The sequence below is a fragment of the Indicator indicator genome, chromosome 1 (assembly GCF_027791375.1).
Source record: "Indicator indicator isolate 239-I01 chromosome 1, UM_Iind_1.1, whole genome shotgun sequence".
Lineage (NCBI taxonomy): Eukaryota > Metazoa > Chordata > Aves > Piciformes > Indicatoridae > Indicator > Indicator indicator.
The window spans coordinates 73323988-73342640 of NC_072010.1; the positions used below are offsets into that span (position 1 = coordinate 73323988).

The window sequence follows — 18653 nt, forward strand, 5'->3', positions numbered from 1 at the left end:
AAATGCAATTACAGTAAATGTTTAACTTCAATCACAGTTAACCACTTATCCAATTTATTCCACTAACCCAACAAATGCATCTGTCAGCAAGTTCATTTGATCCAATTACTTCCTGATGCTACAAAAGTAGAGATCAATATAGAATACATAGTAGGTAAGTGAGAATGACCAAAACAGCTCTTAATACCTGGTTGTTTTCCCCACACCCAACTCTCAACAATTGATTTGGCCCTGTAAGTGGGCAGCGGAGTCTCTTCTTCATCTTTCTTTTCTTTGTCATTTTGTTCTTCTTTCTTTGATGCAGTTTGGCATTCAGTGCTATCATCTAAAGTAAAATAGGGAAAACAAACAAAAAAAAAAAGTTAAACTAATTCCTCCTTGAATTCAGTTCTAGATTAGAAAAGCAAAGGTAAAATGCCCATCCCACAAGTTTAGAGCAATACGGTCAATAAAAGTACAGAATTAGTGTTTTACCACATTAACTGTCAAAGGTGCTAGGTCTCATGTTACATTTTGTAAGAGCGACATTAGAATCCAAACGTCATTGCTGTAATCTCCTAGAGAATGAACATTTAATATCACAAAGGATGAACTCTAAGTCAGATTTTGCTCTCAAATATCCTCATTTCTGTAGTATTTACTTGTTTCCATATTCCATTTCCACCACAGGAAAAAAAAAAAACCAAAAACAAAAAAGAGAGAGAGAGATAGCAATTGCCTTAGTTTCAAAAATCAAGGAGAGCTATATATTGGCATTTACACTCATTTTATGCAGCAGTATTTCAACATTTGTAACATATCTAGCATCTTAGTAATTACTAGCAAGTAATGAAAATAATACCACCACTTTCAGCACAAGAAGCAAAACAGCATTACAGTAGTTTTCAGATTACTTTCATAAAGCCACAACGCAGACATTAGTCACTTCTCCCAGCAATCAAAGGCTGGATCAAAGTCCCAATTTACTAAACACAGTTGAACTTGACAGCTGGAAGGAGATACAGAGTTCCATTTCCAGTCAGTTCAATGCACAAGACTGCCTTGCAGTTAAGGGCTGCATTGGCAACTCCTTTCCTCACCTCTAAAAATATCCCCAAAAATTTCTCAAGCCCAGCATTTGAAACTTACCCATGAAGAATTTAGCTCCAGACATTTTCACCAGGCCTTTAAAAATAACTGGTACTCCATTCCTACCTGCCCACCTAGTCTACAGAGAATCCCCACCAAAATCTCACAGCCACAAGCCAGACAAGCACTAGAACTTTGATCTCCTATCTCAGGCCCCATATCCAAAGCAGGGCATTTGTACCAGCGTACTTCAGAAGCCAATAATAAAGCAGAGGTTTACAGCTGCAGTCAGCCACAGCACATCTGATTACAGCCTGCCTGAGACTCAGCATTACTCCACTTGGAGATCAAAGGCTCTCATTACCTCAGAACATACAAAATACATCTGTCACAATGTACAAAAACATTCAACTATTCTTTCCATTTGGCCTGAAAAGAATGCACAATCTTGTAACTGAACGTGTGATTGCCTCCTATGTTATACTGTAGATAACAGCACCTCCTAAAATAAGCCTTTTAAAGGTGTCTTAATTACCCAAGTTTTAAATTAAAGCCAGTGGTTCCTAACCTACACACATACTAGAGCTCAGGAAATAGTAGGTAAGACTTACGCAAAGCATTTGATACTGCCCCACATGACATCCTGCTCACCAAAATGGAAAAGCATGGACTTGAGGGGTGGACCACTCAGGGGATAAGGAACTGACCGGATGGCTGCACTCAGAGAGTTGCATTTGATGGCTCAGTGTCCAAATTGAGACCAGTGACAAGTGGCATCCCTCAGGGGTTGACAGTGGGACCAGTGCTGTTTAACTCCTTTGTCAGCAACATGGACAGTGTCATTGAGTGCACCTGCAGCAAGTTTGCTGATGACACCAAGCTGTGTGGTGTGGCTGAAATGCTGGAGGGATGGGATGCCATCCAGAGGGACTTGGACAGGCTTAAGAGATGGGCCCATGCCAACCTCACAAAGCTTGACAAGGCCAAGTGCAAGGTCCTACACCTGGGTTGGGGCAATCCCAAGCACAAATATAGGCTGGGGGAAGAGTGGCTTGAGAGCAGTCTTGAGAAGGACTTGGAGGTGTCAGCTGATGAAAATCTAAACATGAGCCAGCAACATGTGCTTGCAACTCAGAAGGCCAATCGTGTCCTGGGCTGCATCCAAAGAAGCGTGATCAGCAGGACAAGGGAAGTGATTCTCCCCCTCTACTCTGCTCTCGTGAAACCTGACCTGGAGTACTGCATCCAGTTCTGGTGTGCCCAGCATAAGAACAACATTGAACTGCTAAAGCAGGTCCAAGGAAGGGCTACAAAGATGATCAGAGGGCTGGAGCACCTCCCCTATGAGCACAGGCTATGAGAGCTGGGGCTGTTCAGCCTGGAGAAAAGAAGGGTCCAGGGAAATCTGAGAGCAACCTTCCAATATCTGAAAAGGGCCTACAAGAAAGTGGGGAGGGAGTCTTTACAAGAGTTTGTTGTGGTAAGACAAGAGGAAATGAACTGACACATGAAGAGGGTAAGATTTAGACTAGGTATTAGAACAAAATTCTTCACAGTAAGGGTGGTAAGGCACTGCAACAGGTTGCCCAGGGAGACTGTGGATGCTCCCTCCCTGGAGGTGTTCAATACCAGGTTGGACAAGGCCTTGAGCAATCTCAGCTAGTGGAGGGTGTCCCTGCCAATGCCAGGGAGGGTGGAATTAGATGATCTTCAATGTCTCTCCCAACCCAAACCACTCCGTGAACAAGACTGAAGGAGGACAGGAAAGAAGGGAAAGTAACTACAGTGTGCACACTGCAGTTGTGATTGTCAGCTAGGAAAGGAATAGCAAAGTCACTTGAGAAAAGGAAAAAACAGACAGTACAGCAGTGATCAGCACAATAACACATGTCCAAGGCACAAGCAAATACTATTAAAACCGCAGGTTCCATTGTAAAGTTAAATAAAGTGACTAAAGACCCTGCTTAGACTCAGTAGTTCAGAATATTCCCACAGGAACACCATAATCTCACCGTTTCTCCACTCACTCACACATCTAGAAGCACTCTCCACAGGGTCTGTGACTTTAGTTAGTGAGTAGGAAAGTGTTAGTGTTGTGCCAAGACACTACATTTCAAAGGCAACTGTAAGACAATTTTTAACAAATCCTTGGCAAGGATGACTTAGTTATTTTGCCCAGCTCCTTACAGCAAATCCAGAAGGTCCTAGTCCAAGTGGGAATTAAGCTTTGTATTACATAAAAACAACCTAAACACACAAATCCACAAGAAGGAGTTGTTTTTTTTTTTTCCTGGTTGTATGAACAGAAAAGGGGAGCAATGAGAAAAGAAGGGGTACTGATACCAGCACCAGTGGGTGGCTGCAGTGTGGCCAGCAGCATCAGCAGTTAGGAGGGAAAGACAGAGATGAGGACAGTCGTAAGCTGTGCTTTTCCTCCACCCAAGACAGGGGCATCTGCGCCCTCAATACACATCTTAACTTTTATTGCACTCCTGTTACATTAGAGCCATTGCAAAGGTTTGTGTCTCCAACTGTGTCAGGTATTACACAGGATTTATTAACCTGAGATCATCTTGCAGTCAGTGACTTTATCATTGACAATCCCAAACTGCTGTATCTGTCTCTTTGGACAATTAAGCCATTTAATTATTCTAACTTTCTGAAGCTTTGTTAGTGCAAGTCCTTATTGGAGCACTGGAAAAAGACAGACAAATGTTAATTTTGCCAAATAGCTCCAGTCAGAGTCCTGGACTTCTGAGAAAGGCAGACATTGACTGCTAGTGAAAATCACCATGGTTACAACTGTGTAACATTTCCCTGAAATAACTTTCTCTTAGCTATGTTTTGGTTTACAACCTTAAGCCTCCAAGCTGAGGCAGGTATGCTTAACCAGTCAAAATGAGCAACCAAATTAGGCATCCTAGTTAGAAGCTAGTCCCCAGACTGCAGTGGCTCACTATATGTGATCTATCTTTCACAACAACAACCTAATCCAGTATGAACAGAGGGTAAAAAGGAAGCAACTAAAGGTGGAACATTCAATGAAGAAAATAACTGACACCACATAGTCACTTCCAGCAGCTGTTACAGTATGATCTTGTACTGCTCTTAAATGCCAGTGAAGAATCCCTCAGTAGCACAGTTTGAACAGCTTCCCAACAGATGTTGTCATTCACAAGGAAAAAATTTAAGCAGTGTGCTTTAGGCAAAGGCTGCATTTTACAACCACTCTAAAATAGTATTTGGTAGTCCCAGATCCATGAAGCATTTCACCTGTAAAACGCAATAGTACTGTGTTTTCTGTTAAAGAGTTATTATTTTACCCATATATGTACATATGTAAACTTCAACTGACAGCTCTTTGTGCAGGAAGGATCCATGCCTAACCATTTGCAAACCACGATTACAAAGCCTTCCAGGTGTCCAAATCCAGAGGACAGAAGATTCTCATCTCCTAATCCTAATCAGAAACAAAGTTCCTTTTCTTTCCTGTTCTTTAAAACGCATTCTTTCAATTCTCTGTTGAATATAAATAAAGCATTTTACACGTAAAATCAAACTGTCTAAACAGAGTGACTACAGACCTTCCTCTGTCCTGCACAGAGACTCCAATAATTCACAACTAAGTGCTGAATGATTGAGCCACTGGGTACAGCCAGTAAAATTGGGTTGGGGGAAGCAGAAAAGAGGGAGAGAGAAGAGGCACTTCTCACTTTTAACGAGTTCCTTAATCAAGTAAGAAAGGAGGCTGTCTGCCTGCTTGCTACTATGATTTGATACATCTGTGGTCTGAACAGTAGCCACCATAACCAATTCCCCTATACTGCTTTTATCATAAAGGTTTGGTTTCTAGCAGCCCCTCTGGAATCGCTTGTGGCATTACCTATTTGCAGCTGCAACACCAAATGAGGTTTGTGGGTTCAATGGAACTAGGCTGACATAGGTCCAACTTTCAGGAAGGGGGGAATATAGAGAGAAGAGGAAGCCCACACTTTACTAAAGGCAGGACAGAGGCATGAAGCTGACAATTTTATATTTTTGTCCCAGAACTTAGAATAGCTAATTGAAACTGAATACAGAAGTTTGAGAAATGAAAAATTAAAAAATGAAGAAACTAACCCACCAAAACAAAAAAACCTGAGTAGTCAATGACATCTTAAAAATTTACACTAATGGTTCTCCAACAAAAATTTAGCAAGAATAACATTATTGAATACTTTTTATTACTTTCAGTACATAGCTTCCACTATACAAGATACTAATTTCATCCAAATTTCCTGAGGGCAGACTGATTATCTTTTAAGTACAAGCCAGGCTGCAAGTGCACCTGTATTTGGGCATCACTACTGTCACAGCTACGTCCTCGAATGATACTTGGAAACATGCAAACACATTCTGCTGAAGGCATTTATCAAATATGTTTCTCTGAAAGAAAAAACAGAGGTTACTCCTAACCAAATGTTAGAAGAAAAAAAAATACGCTACTTGCATATTCTTTCTAAAGAGAAAAGGAAAAGAAATGCTTTTCACTATCTATAGCATGTTCTTCCAGTCTGTTGCCACTGCTGATATCCACTGGAAAAAATGAAGTGCCTCTTCTGAGCAGCTCAGTCAACATCAAAGGAGAGCTCGAGCACTAGTGAAGTACAAGAGTTAAAAAGGATGGGCGTAAATCAAAACTTCTTAAAACAGACTGAATAAAAAGAGACTACTTGCAGCAGTCTGTTATCTTTCACCAAATTAGTCAATTTAGCAGCAAAATCTGAACTCTGAAATTAATATTTTAATATATTGCTTTTACATTAAAAGAGCTGGGTTTTATATAAATCCATTACTTGTACACACTTTTCCCTCTCCTCTTGAAATACATTTGTAGATCCTTTATACAAAAAAGTAACTACCAACTAAACAGACTGAAACACTCTAGACTTTAATTTTACTAAATTAATTTTAAGCTGGAAGTTCAGAGGTGCAAACCGACCACCAATTTTTCTGGTGCCATGATCCAAAACAGTCCAACTGAATGAAATACAGTCTGGTTGACAGTGAACAAAAATAGCCTTAATTAGCTTTTTCTTCTCAAAGGTCAAGCTAGTAAGCAAGATGGTTATATTTTACCAATCCTTTAGGCCAGCACAATGGCATTTATGAAGGCTAGCTTCACTACAAGAAAAATTCATACATGAATTTTAAGAGTTAAGAGCCCGAAAAACTGTATTTAGATTTCTAAATTACTGCAGCTTTTCAAAAAATAGATGTTTTAGAAGCACCTCTGTAGAAGAACATTGACACTCCAGTCATGGAAAGGAACTGATGTGATCTCTGCTACATAATACCTATACTTAACCCCTCCAAATGGAAGGCAGAGGGAAATGTGCTGTTTTCATTTTTACCTTTGTACCGATTATCCAACACTACCTTAGCTGGCAACAAATTAAATTAATTTTATCCAAGTCAAGTTTGTTTCACCCATTACAACAACTGGTAAGTTATCTCCCCAGCCTCATGTCGACCCAGAAGCTTTGCCACTTTATTTCCTCCATCCATCCTGTTGAGGAGGGACAGCAAGTGAGAAGCTAGGTGGGCAGCTAGCTACAGTCAACACACCACAATACAGTACTGGAAACAAGTGTCAGTCTTGTTTTAACAAAAAACCACAAAAGAAAACCAGAACACCACAGATAAAAGCAAGCTATCAAGTCTCATTACAGCTTGACCCACTGATATTTTAAGGTAAAATAAATGCCTTATTTCTACAGTAAACCATTGGAATTTCTGGGGTTTTAAGTAACAGCCTCCTATGGCCTTTAACAGTTTGTACCTTTTTGATCTTTCAAAGCCATGAGCACATCCAGCCAGCCAGCATTAAAAAAAAATAAAAAAGAAAGAAAAAAAACAACCACCTTTATATCACTACAAGTAAATGTCCCAAATGCAAAGGGGTCACATACATTACTGAAAAAACTTATCTGACCATCTGGGGAGCCCATTTCAGGCAAGTTAGTTTAATTTTCTGTTCAATAAAGAGTTAAAAGAGCACCACAACCAGAAAAAGGAAAAACGCAAGAGCAGAATCCCTCCTTTCTGGCACAGCCCATCATGAAACAAAATACACCTCCACCAAAGTAATCTCTCTAAATAGATGTATTACTCTGTATGCAGGATTCAGTGTTTGAACTGCTCTCAGGTACACTGGAGGAAGGGAAAAAGGAAATAAAACAGCAAAAGCAAAGCCCTGCATTCTCAGTCAGATTGTGGACAATTTTTAGCTGACCTTTTAGTTACCCTATGAAGACTGTAAATAAAATGAGAAATAGCAGTATCTGCTTTACTCCATTCCCTCAGTCCACTTCCTTTAAACAAACACACCACACATACCAAACAAAAGGACACTGCCAAGCCTCTCTCATGTCCAGTTGTGAGGTTTAATTTCAAAAGGCTGGAACAGACTTAAGCCTTCAAATTAAGCCTTTGAAATTAAACCTTCATTTGCAGGCTTAGACATTAGCCTTCTGTACACTTTAAAGAAAGCAGTTCCAACTATATTTAATTCAAAACATAATAGCTGCAAATGGTATAGACAACTGATGACAAATCAAAGTTCCATGACAATATGAAATTTTAATTCCATTATCATTATTGAAAAGACAAATGAATGAAAAAAGAAGTAATTTCAAAATCAATACCTTTTCTTGGAGGTAGTTCACCATTTTGCGTTAACTCTGTTCCAGGATACACAATCTCCCCATCTTTTACCATTTCATTCCACAAGCCACATAGTCCATCTCTTGTAAATGCAAGCTGTTAAAAAAAATACGTTTTATATAGTTACATACAATAATTTTGTGTCAAGCCAATTTAAGCTAGCACTTGAAATACATCAAATTTTATAGAAGAAAATACATGTATCACTTCATTAGTACATGCACTCTGTGTGTATATGACAGGGATTTAAATGATCTTCAAGATCTCCAATTCTCTATGCTATTTTCAAACTAAAATTACAAACCAGTAATTTTTAGATAGGATCAAATACAGCAAGATGAACTTTTTTTTCAGTGCAAAATTCTGATCCAAGAGCATGGGTTTGGTCACCTCAGAACTATCCACACATTCAAGATGACATCATGCACTAATCAGGGGGGCATGGAGTGGGGTGTCCTTTTTGTCCTTCAGGAACTCCTTAAGTCAGTCAAGCAGCATCAAGTCACCAAACAGAGAAGCATGAAGAAAATCAATACAGTGCCCTCTCCAAATCAGCAACCTAGGAGCCGGCACTGAGAACACATGACATCAAGGCACAAACTCATAAGCATATTTAATGAGTTTAAATTGGCCCTGCTGTGCAAAGCATCTCTCACAGCCCTCCCTCTTCCTTCCAGCTGCTACAATGCCTCCTCTTGCATGCAGGATAATGCACGTGCGATCACCTGCTGAACCGGATTATGGAACAGACCAAGACTAAAACCAGCTGTGCCTGTGGGAAAGGCGAGGAGCCAACTCAGCCTCAGCCCAGGCCAGCTTCCAAGTGAATTCTATCTCCTCTGAAGAATCCAGGCAATCAGGACAACTTGTCTTCTAGTGATGTTGTTCTCTACTTTATAGAATGCAGCAAAACAGGTGTCAACATTCCAAGCAAATTCCATAATAACCAGGGTATGATTTACAACTGTATAGCATAAGGGAGGAAGGAGTAAACTGAAAAACTGAACACCTTTAGCATATCAAAGTGGTGAATTGGAGACTGCGAACAAAAAAACAACCTGCTGAAGCTTATTCAGAAGCATCTTTGTGTTATGTAACTAGTATTCAAATCCAAATTCTTTTAAATGAGGAGCAATACAAAGACGCTGCTTACACAACTGCTGTAAAATATTTGTCGCTATACACAGAAGTCCACTGATACTTTATTTTGATGTATTTCCTAAAGATATTGTAAGGATTAAAGATTATAGTTTGTAAGAGCCACAACCACCAGCAAGATAGTCATTTACTGATCCAGCTATTATCAGTTAACATGAAGAATTAAAGGCAAGTTGCATGTTTTGACACCACTGTTAACACACTCAATTACCATAGGAGTTTCTTGACTTCATACTGCATGTTTTGCAAAGTCACTGTAACTTGTATGAATGATTTTAATTGGTTTTGTTTCAGTACAAAAATATAAGCTGACACATTGTACGTGTCACTTTATTTCCTGATCTCAGGGGGATAAGAGAGAAAAGAATCACACCATGTGAGATAGAAGTTTTTTAATTTATCTGTGATTTATCAACTGTGCAGCACTAGAATTACACAGTAATCACACTTTACTGAAAAGCACTGCCCCTGTTCTCTAGAGTTTTGCAGAGATACTGTGTTTTGCCAAAAGCTTCACATCTGACTTATTTTTTTTAAAATTAGAATATATTGAAGTAAAATTGTATTTCAACAATAAAAAAGAATTCAACCACTTACTATTGATTGAATTTTTAAAATAAAGGGTGTTCGCTTTTTCCTTCAGCAGATGTGGTCACATACTTTACTGGGGTACTTAATTTATTTTTCACATTTTTTTTCTTGCAAAAATAACTAAATATAACTGTTTCAAGTTTTTCATTTATATGTGATAGAAATTTTTAAAAATAAATAAACATTCACCTGCTGAATGCTATATTAAATACAAGCTTGTAAAATGGTATTGAGGCAACCGTTCATATAGGTTGCTTAATAAATTAAGTTTTTCACAAAGTTAAGATTTTTGCCTGATAAACTGTCTTTTCACACATTTTGGTTTACATTCTCGGATCACTTTGGGATGGAAAAATGATTCTCCCAGTCCATAAGCGTACAATATAAAGGCCTACAGGCTCTGAATTCAAAGTCCTTCAAATGCAGCATTGTTCTATTTCATAAATCTTACTACTTTTGTAAACATTGCTGTAAAGTAAAATGAAGAATTGTTTTCTCCAGTTTAACCTCTAATCCTTTCACATGGCACAAAAGTTCACCCAAACCTGCCAAGCTACTAAAACCTTAAAAAGTAAACAAAATTACTTCTGCCTTGGGCTTGGCGTTCAAATTCTTATCAAAGTAATTTTCTTGGTATGCTGCTGAAAGATAGAGAGGAACCACCAAGATCAGAAAGCTCCCCCTCCTTCTCCAAACATCTCATGTGGAAGCTCATACCATGAGCAGCCTTCAGATAAACAACTTTGCTTTTATTCAGGTTGCAGTTCACATTTTGTCAGTGGTATATGTGTTGGGGGAAGGGGAAAAGGGGACGTAGGGAAAAGACTGCTGGACTGTTTTTGTAGCCATAAACAAATCAACCAACTGAAAGGACAATTAAGAAGCAGTATTTACAACAGAGGGCAGCTCACTTCCAACTGTAACAAGTTCACTGTTAATTTATTCAACATTCAACAGACATATTAAACAGCAAATTGCCACGATGACTGCTAAAATTGAAAAAAAATTGCCAAGTTTTTTAAGCGATAAATTATGCAAGCAATTTTATTTTCATGATACAAAAATTCTACAACCATAGTAGAAGCTTCACAACTCTCCTTAGAAAAATATTTCACTTAACAGAAAACAGGGAGGAGTGGCAAATATGCCAGAGGGCCATGATGTGATCCAGAGAGATGCTGACAGGTCAGAGAAATGGGCTGAAAAGAAAGTCAAGAAGTTCAGCAAAAGGAAGTGCTAAGTTCTGCATCAGGGGAGGAACAACCCCAGACACCAATACATGCTGAGGGCTACCTAGCTCTGCAGAAAAGAATCTGAGAGTTCTGGTGGGCACCGAGTTGAACGTGAGTCAGCAACATGCCCTTGCTGTGAAGGTTAATGGGCATCCTGAGCTGCACTAGAAGAAGAGTTGCCAGAACGTGCCAGAATGCCAACAGGTCAAGTAAAGTGATCCTTGCACTCCACTCAGTACTAGAGAGGCCACACATGGAATACAGTGTCCAGATTTGTGCTTCCCAGTAAAAAAGAGATGGACATCCTGGAGAGAGTTTAATGAAGGGCCACAAAGGTGAGTAAGGGACTGGAACATCTCATCTATGATAAAAGGGTGAGACAGCTGGGCCTGTTTAGCCTTGAGAAGAGAAGGCTCAGGAGGGAAACTCATCAACATATATCTGAAGGGAAGGAGTAAATAAGATGGAGCCAGGCTTTATCAGTTGGCACAAACTGAAGCACAAGAGGTTCCCTCTGAACAACAGGAAATAGTTTTTCACTGTGAGGGTGACCAAGCATTGGCATAGGTTGTCCAGGGAGGTTGTCCATACTTGGGAGACATACAAAAGACATTTGAACACGGTCCTGGCCAGATGGCTTTAGGTGACCCCGATTGAGCAGGAGGGTTGAACTAGATGACCTCTGGAGACCCCTTCCAATCACAACCATTTGCTATTCTGTGAAACCAGCAGCTGAAGATAACTGTATGGCAGAAAAGTCAAATATCTGCTTTGACTATACAATTCTTCTTTTCTTTCTTTTTGCTGTGTTTTAAGACTATCTTAGCCAGCACAAGCACATGCTACTTTCTCCTTTACTTCCCATTAATACTTTTTGCATCCAGTCTATCAACACACACAAATGCTGAAACAGAACTCTAACTTTGTTCAGAATAAATTTGGCAATCATCTCTCTTCAGTTTCATCTTCCAAAAAGCATGACTCTTCTTCAAAAATACAGCTCTTCTTCCACTCAATGTTTTAAAGAAATTTCATAAGGCAATCGATAGTGCAGTGCAAGAGAAGAAAGACACATTTGGTGACTTCGTTGTTTCTGACTTCAAAGTGAACTTCTACTGCACTGCAAACTGGGCAGCCCTCACTCTAATCTTATGCTAGTATGGTATTTGCAGTTAAATATTGCTCCCCTGGTCTGGGGGAGCTGAATGTAGTAGTAGACCACTTCTAACGAGGTGCCACTGGGTGATGAATGAAGGCACGAATCCTGTTGCTGTATAGCAAATAGATTCCAGAAATGCAGAGAGCAGAGAATTTCTGAAGTCCTCCCAGAAGTCCTTTATTACTGCATTGTAGAATCCCTAGCATTACAGAGTCTTATGAGTCCAACTTACAGCAGAAGTCCCAGAAGCCCGTAACAGGTATACCCCTAGCAATATCCCTAACCCGACGCCCTCATCAGAAGCAGCAGCTAACTAACAGAAAAAGTAGTCCCCAGCACCCCTAGACCCCGCAAGCCTCCTTATAGCTCGGAGTGGCTGGTTTTTACACTCTTTGTTATCAATCACTTAACCAGTAAAACCCAACTACATATATAAGCTGAAACCTTTTCCCAATAAGAGTGCCAGCATGTCAAGGAGGTGGCTTCTGCAGCATGTTCCAATCAAAGGGTGCCAATGTGAGGATGTCGTTCTTGGCACACACGGAACGTTATTGTTTTGCTTTACACAGTGTGCAATAAGTCAGCTAAGGAATCATGCACTCTGCACGCCTCCAGCAGCTGCCGTCAGAACAGTGGCTGCAACATTTAAACTGTAATTTATTCTGTCTGGTACAATAATTAAGTTGAAGGGCTCTGCAGTTTAGTTGCTGTCATATGCTGCTGCCATCCTCCAGTAGGGCTGGCAGTGAAACTTCTGCCCATCCCCAGCAACTCTAGAAAATAAGGCACTGGCATTAACATTTCCTTACATTTCAAGAAAATTAAATCTTGCCAAGTATAACTAACTAAGCTTCTGAAAATTCTCACAGCTTCACTACAATTTCACTTTTAGTAAGTTATTTTAAGAATAATCAGTAGCTGTGACTTTGTTCTAAAGTCAGACAGCTTACTCCATGTGGTACAGTAGATCGTGGTCTTGATGTGGTTTCATAATCTTTCTTGCAAAAAGTATAGAAGCCTGCATAGAAGTTAACTCAAGCTCAACAAAAATGAAATGGCACAGAAGGACAAAGACTGATTCAGGTAGTATTCCTGATTACGCAACTGCCCTGGAAATTCAAGTGACTTCATAATGACAAAACATCAATAGAGATTTAAAATATAAGCTACTTAGATAATCTTCACCTCAAAATTGCCAGCGGAGTGAAGGGGGAGAGAATATGTCCTATCAGTCAGTTATTTCTGCATTAGCCATTGGCTGTATTTTAAAGATTACACTAAAAAGATATTTCCCTTTAGAAACAGGTTTTTTTAAAAAAAACTTTCTTCACTGTTACTGGGCTGAAAACCCATAGAACAGTCCTTTCAAAAGTGTCTCTGTTGTTTTCACATATTTTAATCCATTCAATTTGTATTTCCTTTTTTCATTGTTGTCATCTCCAGTCCTCCTTTGTCCTAGCTTCCTTCCTTCCCTGCTGAAGCATGCCCTGAACCACAGCTGCTTACCACACCTATGCAAAGCACAGGGAAATATCATTATATGTCAACATACCACTCTAAAGCTCTGATAGCAAAGACAGAAAAGTTCAGTAGCCCCACATTACTCCCACAGATTTGAGGTTAAGCTAGAAATGTCCCCATAGTAAGAGTCTACTGGCCTTCCATTTGTAACAGAAGTTAATTAACAATTAATGGTGATATGCAAAGAAAAACTATTGAATTCCATCTAACTTGGAGGATAAACTCTCTAAGTTTCTCCACCTGCAGGACAGTAATTCTGTTTGATCCAGAAACATTTACAAAGACATTTAATTTAATTTCTCTAACCTACCATTCCACATATGGTCCTCACCCATGCCTCTGGAAACCATTTATTTTGGAGGGACAGCATTACTTCATTTTTAAACTAATTAAACACAAAAAAACCCACAAAAAAACCCCACACAACTCTGCTGTATATTTCACTTCCTTTAAAAATGCAGGAGTTCTCATTTGCAGTTTGCTTGAACTTCCAGGTAAGCTCCTCATGTTTTTTATCAGAAAGCAAAAACTAAGAAGAAAATAAACAAGCAACTGTCACTAACTTTTTAATAGTGATGTCACTCAGTTAAATTATCTTCTTACATGCAAAGACCTAGACGCTAGAAGAGTGGGATTTTCTCAAGAACCAAAATCCTGAATGCAGCTTTGAAGACAAGATTAAAAGATTTCAGTCCAATGCAACTCCCAGAGGTGACTATTCCATTTTAAAAAGCTCCCTCTCATCACTGTGGCAAAAGAAGACGATGGCAGTAGCCTGCCAACCATGAACTCAATGAAAACTGATTACAATGCATCATATTGCTCTTCTAGAAAGTTCTTGCACCTTCCTTGACTGTCACCTGAAGTTTTTTTCTGCATTACAGGAAAATACAAATTTTTCCCTCTAACCCCTGCTTTTAAGCACAATATCTCTCCACAGGATCCAGATTAAGCAAGCTAATTAAACACCAAACACACACACATAGGCATCCCATTAGCTGACAGCAATTCTAGTTTTTCATTATTCAGCCATCACTAATGAAAGTTCTCTGCAAAAGGTTCTAAATTAGTAGTACAGTACATCTATTTAATCATAATTATTTTAAGCACTGTTTGATTCTCCAAAATGGGTATCTAGGATTAAGTAAACAATTTTCATCTTCCCTTCCATTTGTACAATTTTTATACTTTATAAAAATTAAAAATGTCTTCCTTAGAAACAGTCATTAAAATGCAATCTCCCATTACACAAAGACTTTGCTATAAATGTGATGGTTTCTACTAGTAATAAACATAAATAGGTAGGTGTTTTTAAATGCATCGATTCAAATTTAAAAAAAAAAATTAAAAACTGGAAATTTAGGTGACCCACCAACCTAACATCTATGTTAAACATGATCCACAAACAAGTGGCCTGCACTAAAATACACCTGGTTTTTAGCTTCATAGGATTATTATATTAATGATGATGTTATACATGTATTATTGGTATACATGAGAAAATATTACATATTGTACTACTGATATTATCTCATATTGTGCTGAATTATCCTATTTTTTCATTTGCTATAGCAGTTTGTGTTTTTTTTCAGACAACACAGAATATCTTAATTTTGAGCCACCAGGAAAATGGGGGGCTTAACTAAATAAGTATTTCTAATCAGTCCAAATTATTATTGTATGATTTACAGCTGCTACTACAAGTCAGTAACTACAAAGTTAGTAAACAAACATGGAATACTTATGGGGTACACTTGGGTCTTTGTAGAGCATTTTGGCTTCCTATAATAATAATAATGGTCAGTTTCAGATAAATTAGTATAAGCAAAAAAAATATATTGTTAAGATAACAATTCCATTAACATTTCACAATACTTCAGTTAATCCCACAGGTTAGAGGCTCACTGATGTTACAAAAAGAGAGTGTTTGATAATTCTCTTAAGAACAGTAATAATACACCACATTACACTGGCTTTGTCTCTTCTACAGCAACATCCCAAAACTGAGTGAACATTTAAATTTGGCCTGAATGCCAGCTGCAACAGTGACGCACACAGGTGATTGAACACAATCCACACTAAAATTCACATGTTCTTTACTTATTTTATTAATACCACTATACAGACTTATTAATGCACATTGTATTATAATAACCTGTATTACATGAATGCAATATTGTCTTGTGCTAAAGCAAAGAAAGAATTGGATTATTTTCAGAGAGAGATGAAGATTTCACTAGCTTATACCTGCAGTTGCTACACTCATCAAGTCTAAAGAGCAAACTCTCTGGCAATAGTAACAAAAATGAAACAAAAATTCACTTCTAATTCTAGCTGTACTCCTCAGATTTTGCAGCAGCAAATAACTTAATTTAAAAACCACCAAAATTTTCGTTTTAAAGACTACTTTATCTCTGCATGTCTTCTAAAGTAAGAATTCCTTGGTATAATTCTGCTTCTCCAAGGACTTTCACCTACCTGCTCTTGAGACTGCTGCACAGTGAAAAGTTAAAAATCTAACTGCAAAGAGTTTCAGAGTCTAATTCCAAACAATAATTTGTAGTCAGCTTGATTCATTCACGTAAATTAGTGCCTTTCTTCAAACCTCTCCTAAGTACTGTACTCATCTTTTCAATTCCTGTTCATAGTCTCTTGAACACCAAAAGGCCTTTCTATGGTTAGCTGGTAAAAACATTCACAGTAGGAAATCAGCATATTCGATACACATAGAACTTAAAGAAATTTCACGTGTATCTAGTTAACCAGTAGCTAAAATAGTCAATTAGGCAATAAAAAAAGTCCCCAGAGGCTAAAACTCCTTCACTTGACAGAAGACATTTGCCATCCAATACATTAAAAAGGAGCAATTTAAGAATGTACATTTTAAAAAATATTGGGGACACAGATCCAGATAAAGAGTTTTGTGATGAGGACCTCTGTAATACCAAAGCCAGTGAACCTAATAAGTAAATTGTATTATACCCAGGAGGCCTGGGTAGCCTTCAGATTCCAGAGAAGTGATGTTTGTGTCCAGCAGATCACAAATGATTACTGTTCTCTTATTTCATTAATCTCATTATTTTGACTACAGTGTGACTGGAAGAAAACAAAGGGAGTACCCTGGCAATTACAGTCTAACTTATTACTACTCTTAATAAAGAGGGCTTATTCATAGAAATTTGTTACAAATTAAGACTTTTATTATTAAAAGAAATTACTATAACACATTAAACACACAGTCATTTCATTGCATTTACATGCACTCAGCTGAAAACAACCTTTAAAGTTTGGATGGTAACTGAAACCCTCTTGTCAAAAGTACATGAACAGAATAAAAAGGGATGTAGAAGGCACTACAAATGAGAAGAAAAATCTAACATGTCACATGAACAGTCACATTTTTCACCCCAAAATAATACCAAAGAAAAACAGGCAATGTGTAGTCAGCAGCTGTTACAAAATATTGCCACTTTCAGAAAAAATTATCCTCTATTTTACAATAATTGAAGTAACATATTTGTAATCTAGAAGCCAGCCCACAAGGAAGAATATCTCTTAATACGCTTATTCTCAATTTGTTTTCTACTATGTGTATACATCACATTAGCCAAAATACCTAACTTTAGATCATAACTTTTACTTTGGTAAGAATAAAAGATGAAAACAGACCTAATCTAGCCACATCAAGAGCAAGCCCTGACATTTCACTGCATTTATACACAAGACCTACTAAATAATGTAAACCTGAAGGCTGTATCTGTCACTTCTGATTCCAGTTTAGCTTGTTTGATGCAAAATATTGGAGAAAGGTTGCTTTTGAATCACAACTGCTAGGGAAAAATCTGTGTCTAAGCACAAGAACAGCGAAATTCAACCACTCAGGCATCAGCATGTTATTTGGGGTAAAGTCACTCAGGATGCAATTTGTAAAATGTTTGATTAGCAGTAATCTGCAACAAAGGATTAACACTGGTTAGCCTATCCCAAGAATTCTAGAGTTTTGATCAGGACCTTGGAAACGTTACTCAAAGTAAGGCATCTATATGCAGTATCTTGGAGAAGAAAGACTGACAAGGACTTACTCTCATTACCAATTTCATCTGAAACAAGCATTTGACTTGAACCACTCTATTTCTCTGTATTTTCCACTTAATTTTCAAATGTGAACTGAGAAAACATGGTAGTACCCTGATCACTGTATTATGCAACTTTGATAAACGAACAGATTGTCTTCTAAGACAAAAGAAAACTTTCACTAAACATCAGTGCCTTTCAACCACTTCAATCACATACCTACGACAAAAAATTCACTTCCTTAAAAAAGGGCAAAAGTTAAAGGGTGCCTATACCCATTATACAAACAACTGCAATAAAAGCTAATCTGAATTCCTCCAACTGTAGGCTAGATTTCCATCACCTTTCACTTCACTTCTCTTGCACTTTAAAGCTGCTAGACCATACGCAGGTAAGAACTTCAGCAACAGCCTAAATGAAGAATTTATAGCTCTAGCAGTAATGCTACACACTCAGATGTGTGCTGACACTCTGCAAAGATAATATACATATGCAAGTCCAGCTTGTTTCTAAGCAGAAGGGAGTGGACTGACAACACAGATCTATTTGTAGCTCAGAATAACAGAGTGTTTCTTCAAGATCAGTTTTAAATTACCATAATCAAAAAACTACTTATACATCTAGCTCAAGAGCAGTGCTGCAGTATTCAGTTTGTCAGCTATTTAGGCTAAAAGCATCCTGATCTGTGCTTGAAAGATCACAATCCAATACAACGATATAAATCCTTACCTGTAAGTCTGTCTTCAACCATTTGGAGTCAAACCTAGCTTTAGCAGCCAGACAAAAAGATTCAGAAGACATGTTTCCTTCTCCAGCCTTCTCTCCCAGCTAGCTGAGCAGCCCAATCTGCCACAGAATGAGGAAAATAATAATTTAGCATGTGAAATAAACCACACTAGCTTGGTTTTGTTCAGAATAGCACGGCTTCCAGTTAATCTTTAAAATTTACCTCCCCCGTTCATATCCCCAGCAATTGTATAGGGAGAAGCACACGCATTAAGAATAGTATTTGAACCCCCCCAAAAGATCCCACTTCCCTTCCCTGGAACACTCGTGGAAAGAGGCCTCCCTTCTGCTGCACTGATCTACACTGAAGGCCTAACGCTGCCCCTCAGACCCCTAAGTGGTGCATGAAATAAATAATT

General features: G+C 38.3%; 1 protein-coding gene across 7 annotated transcripts in view; it reads right to left on the reverse strand.

Moving 5' to 3' along the window:
• HERC2 (HECT and RLD domain containing E3 ubiquitin protein ligase 2) overlaps positions 1-18339 on the reverse strand; it is a 110502-nt gene extending 92163 nt beyond the window's left edge. For all 7 annotated transcript variants that reach the window (XM_054400547.1, XM_054400539.1, XM_054400564.1 and 4 more), the window contains exons 1-3: positions 18238-18339; positions 7755-7869; positions 188-325 (exon numbers count right to left, since the gene is read on the reverse strand). In XM_054400547.1, the coding sequence (XP_054256522.1) occupies positions 188-325; positions 7755-7869; positions 18238-18309 (325 nt within the window). In that variant the 5' untranslated portion in view covers positions 18310-18339. The remainder of the gene's footprint in view (positions 1-187; positions 326-7754; positions 7870-18237) is intronic.
• Positions 18340-18653: the final 314 nt, after the last annotated feature.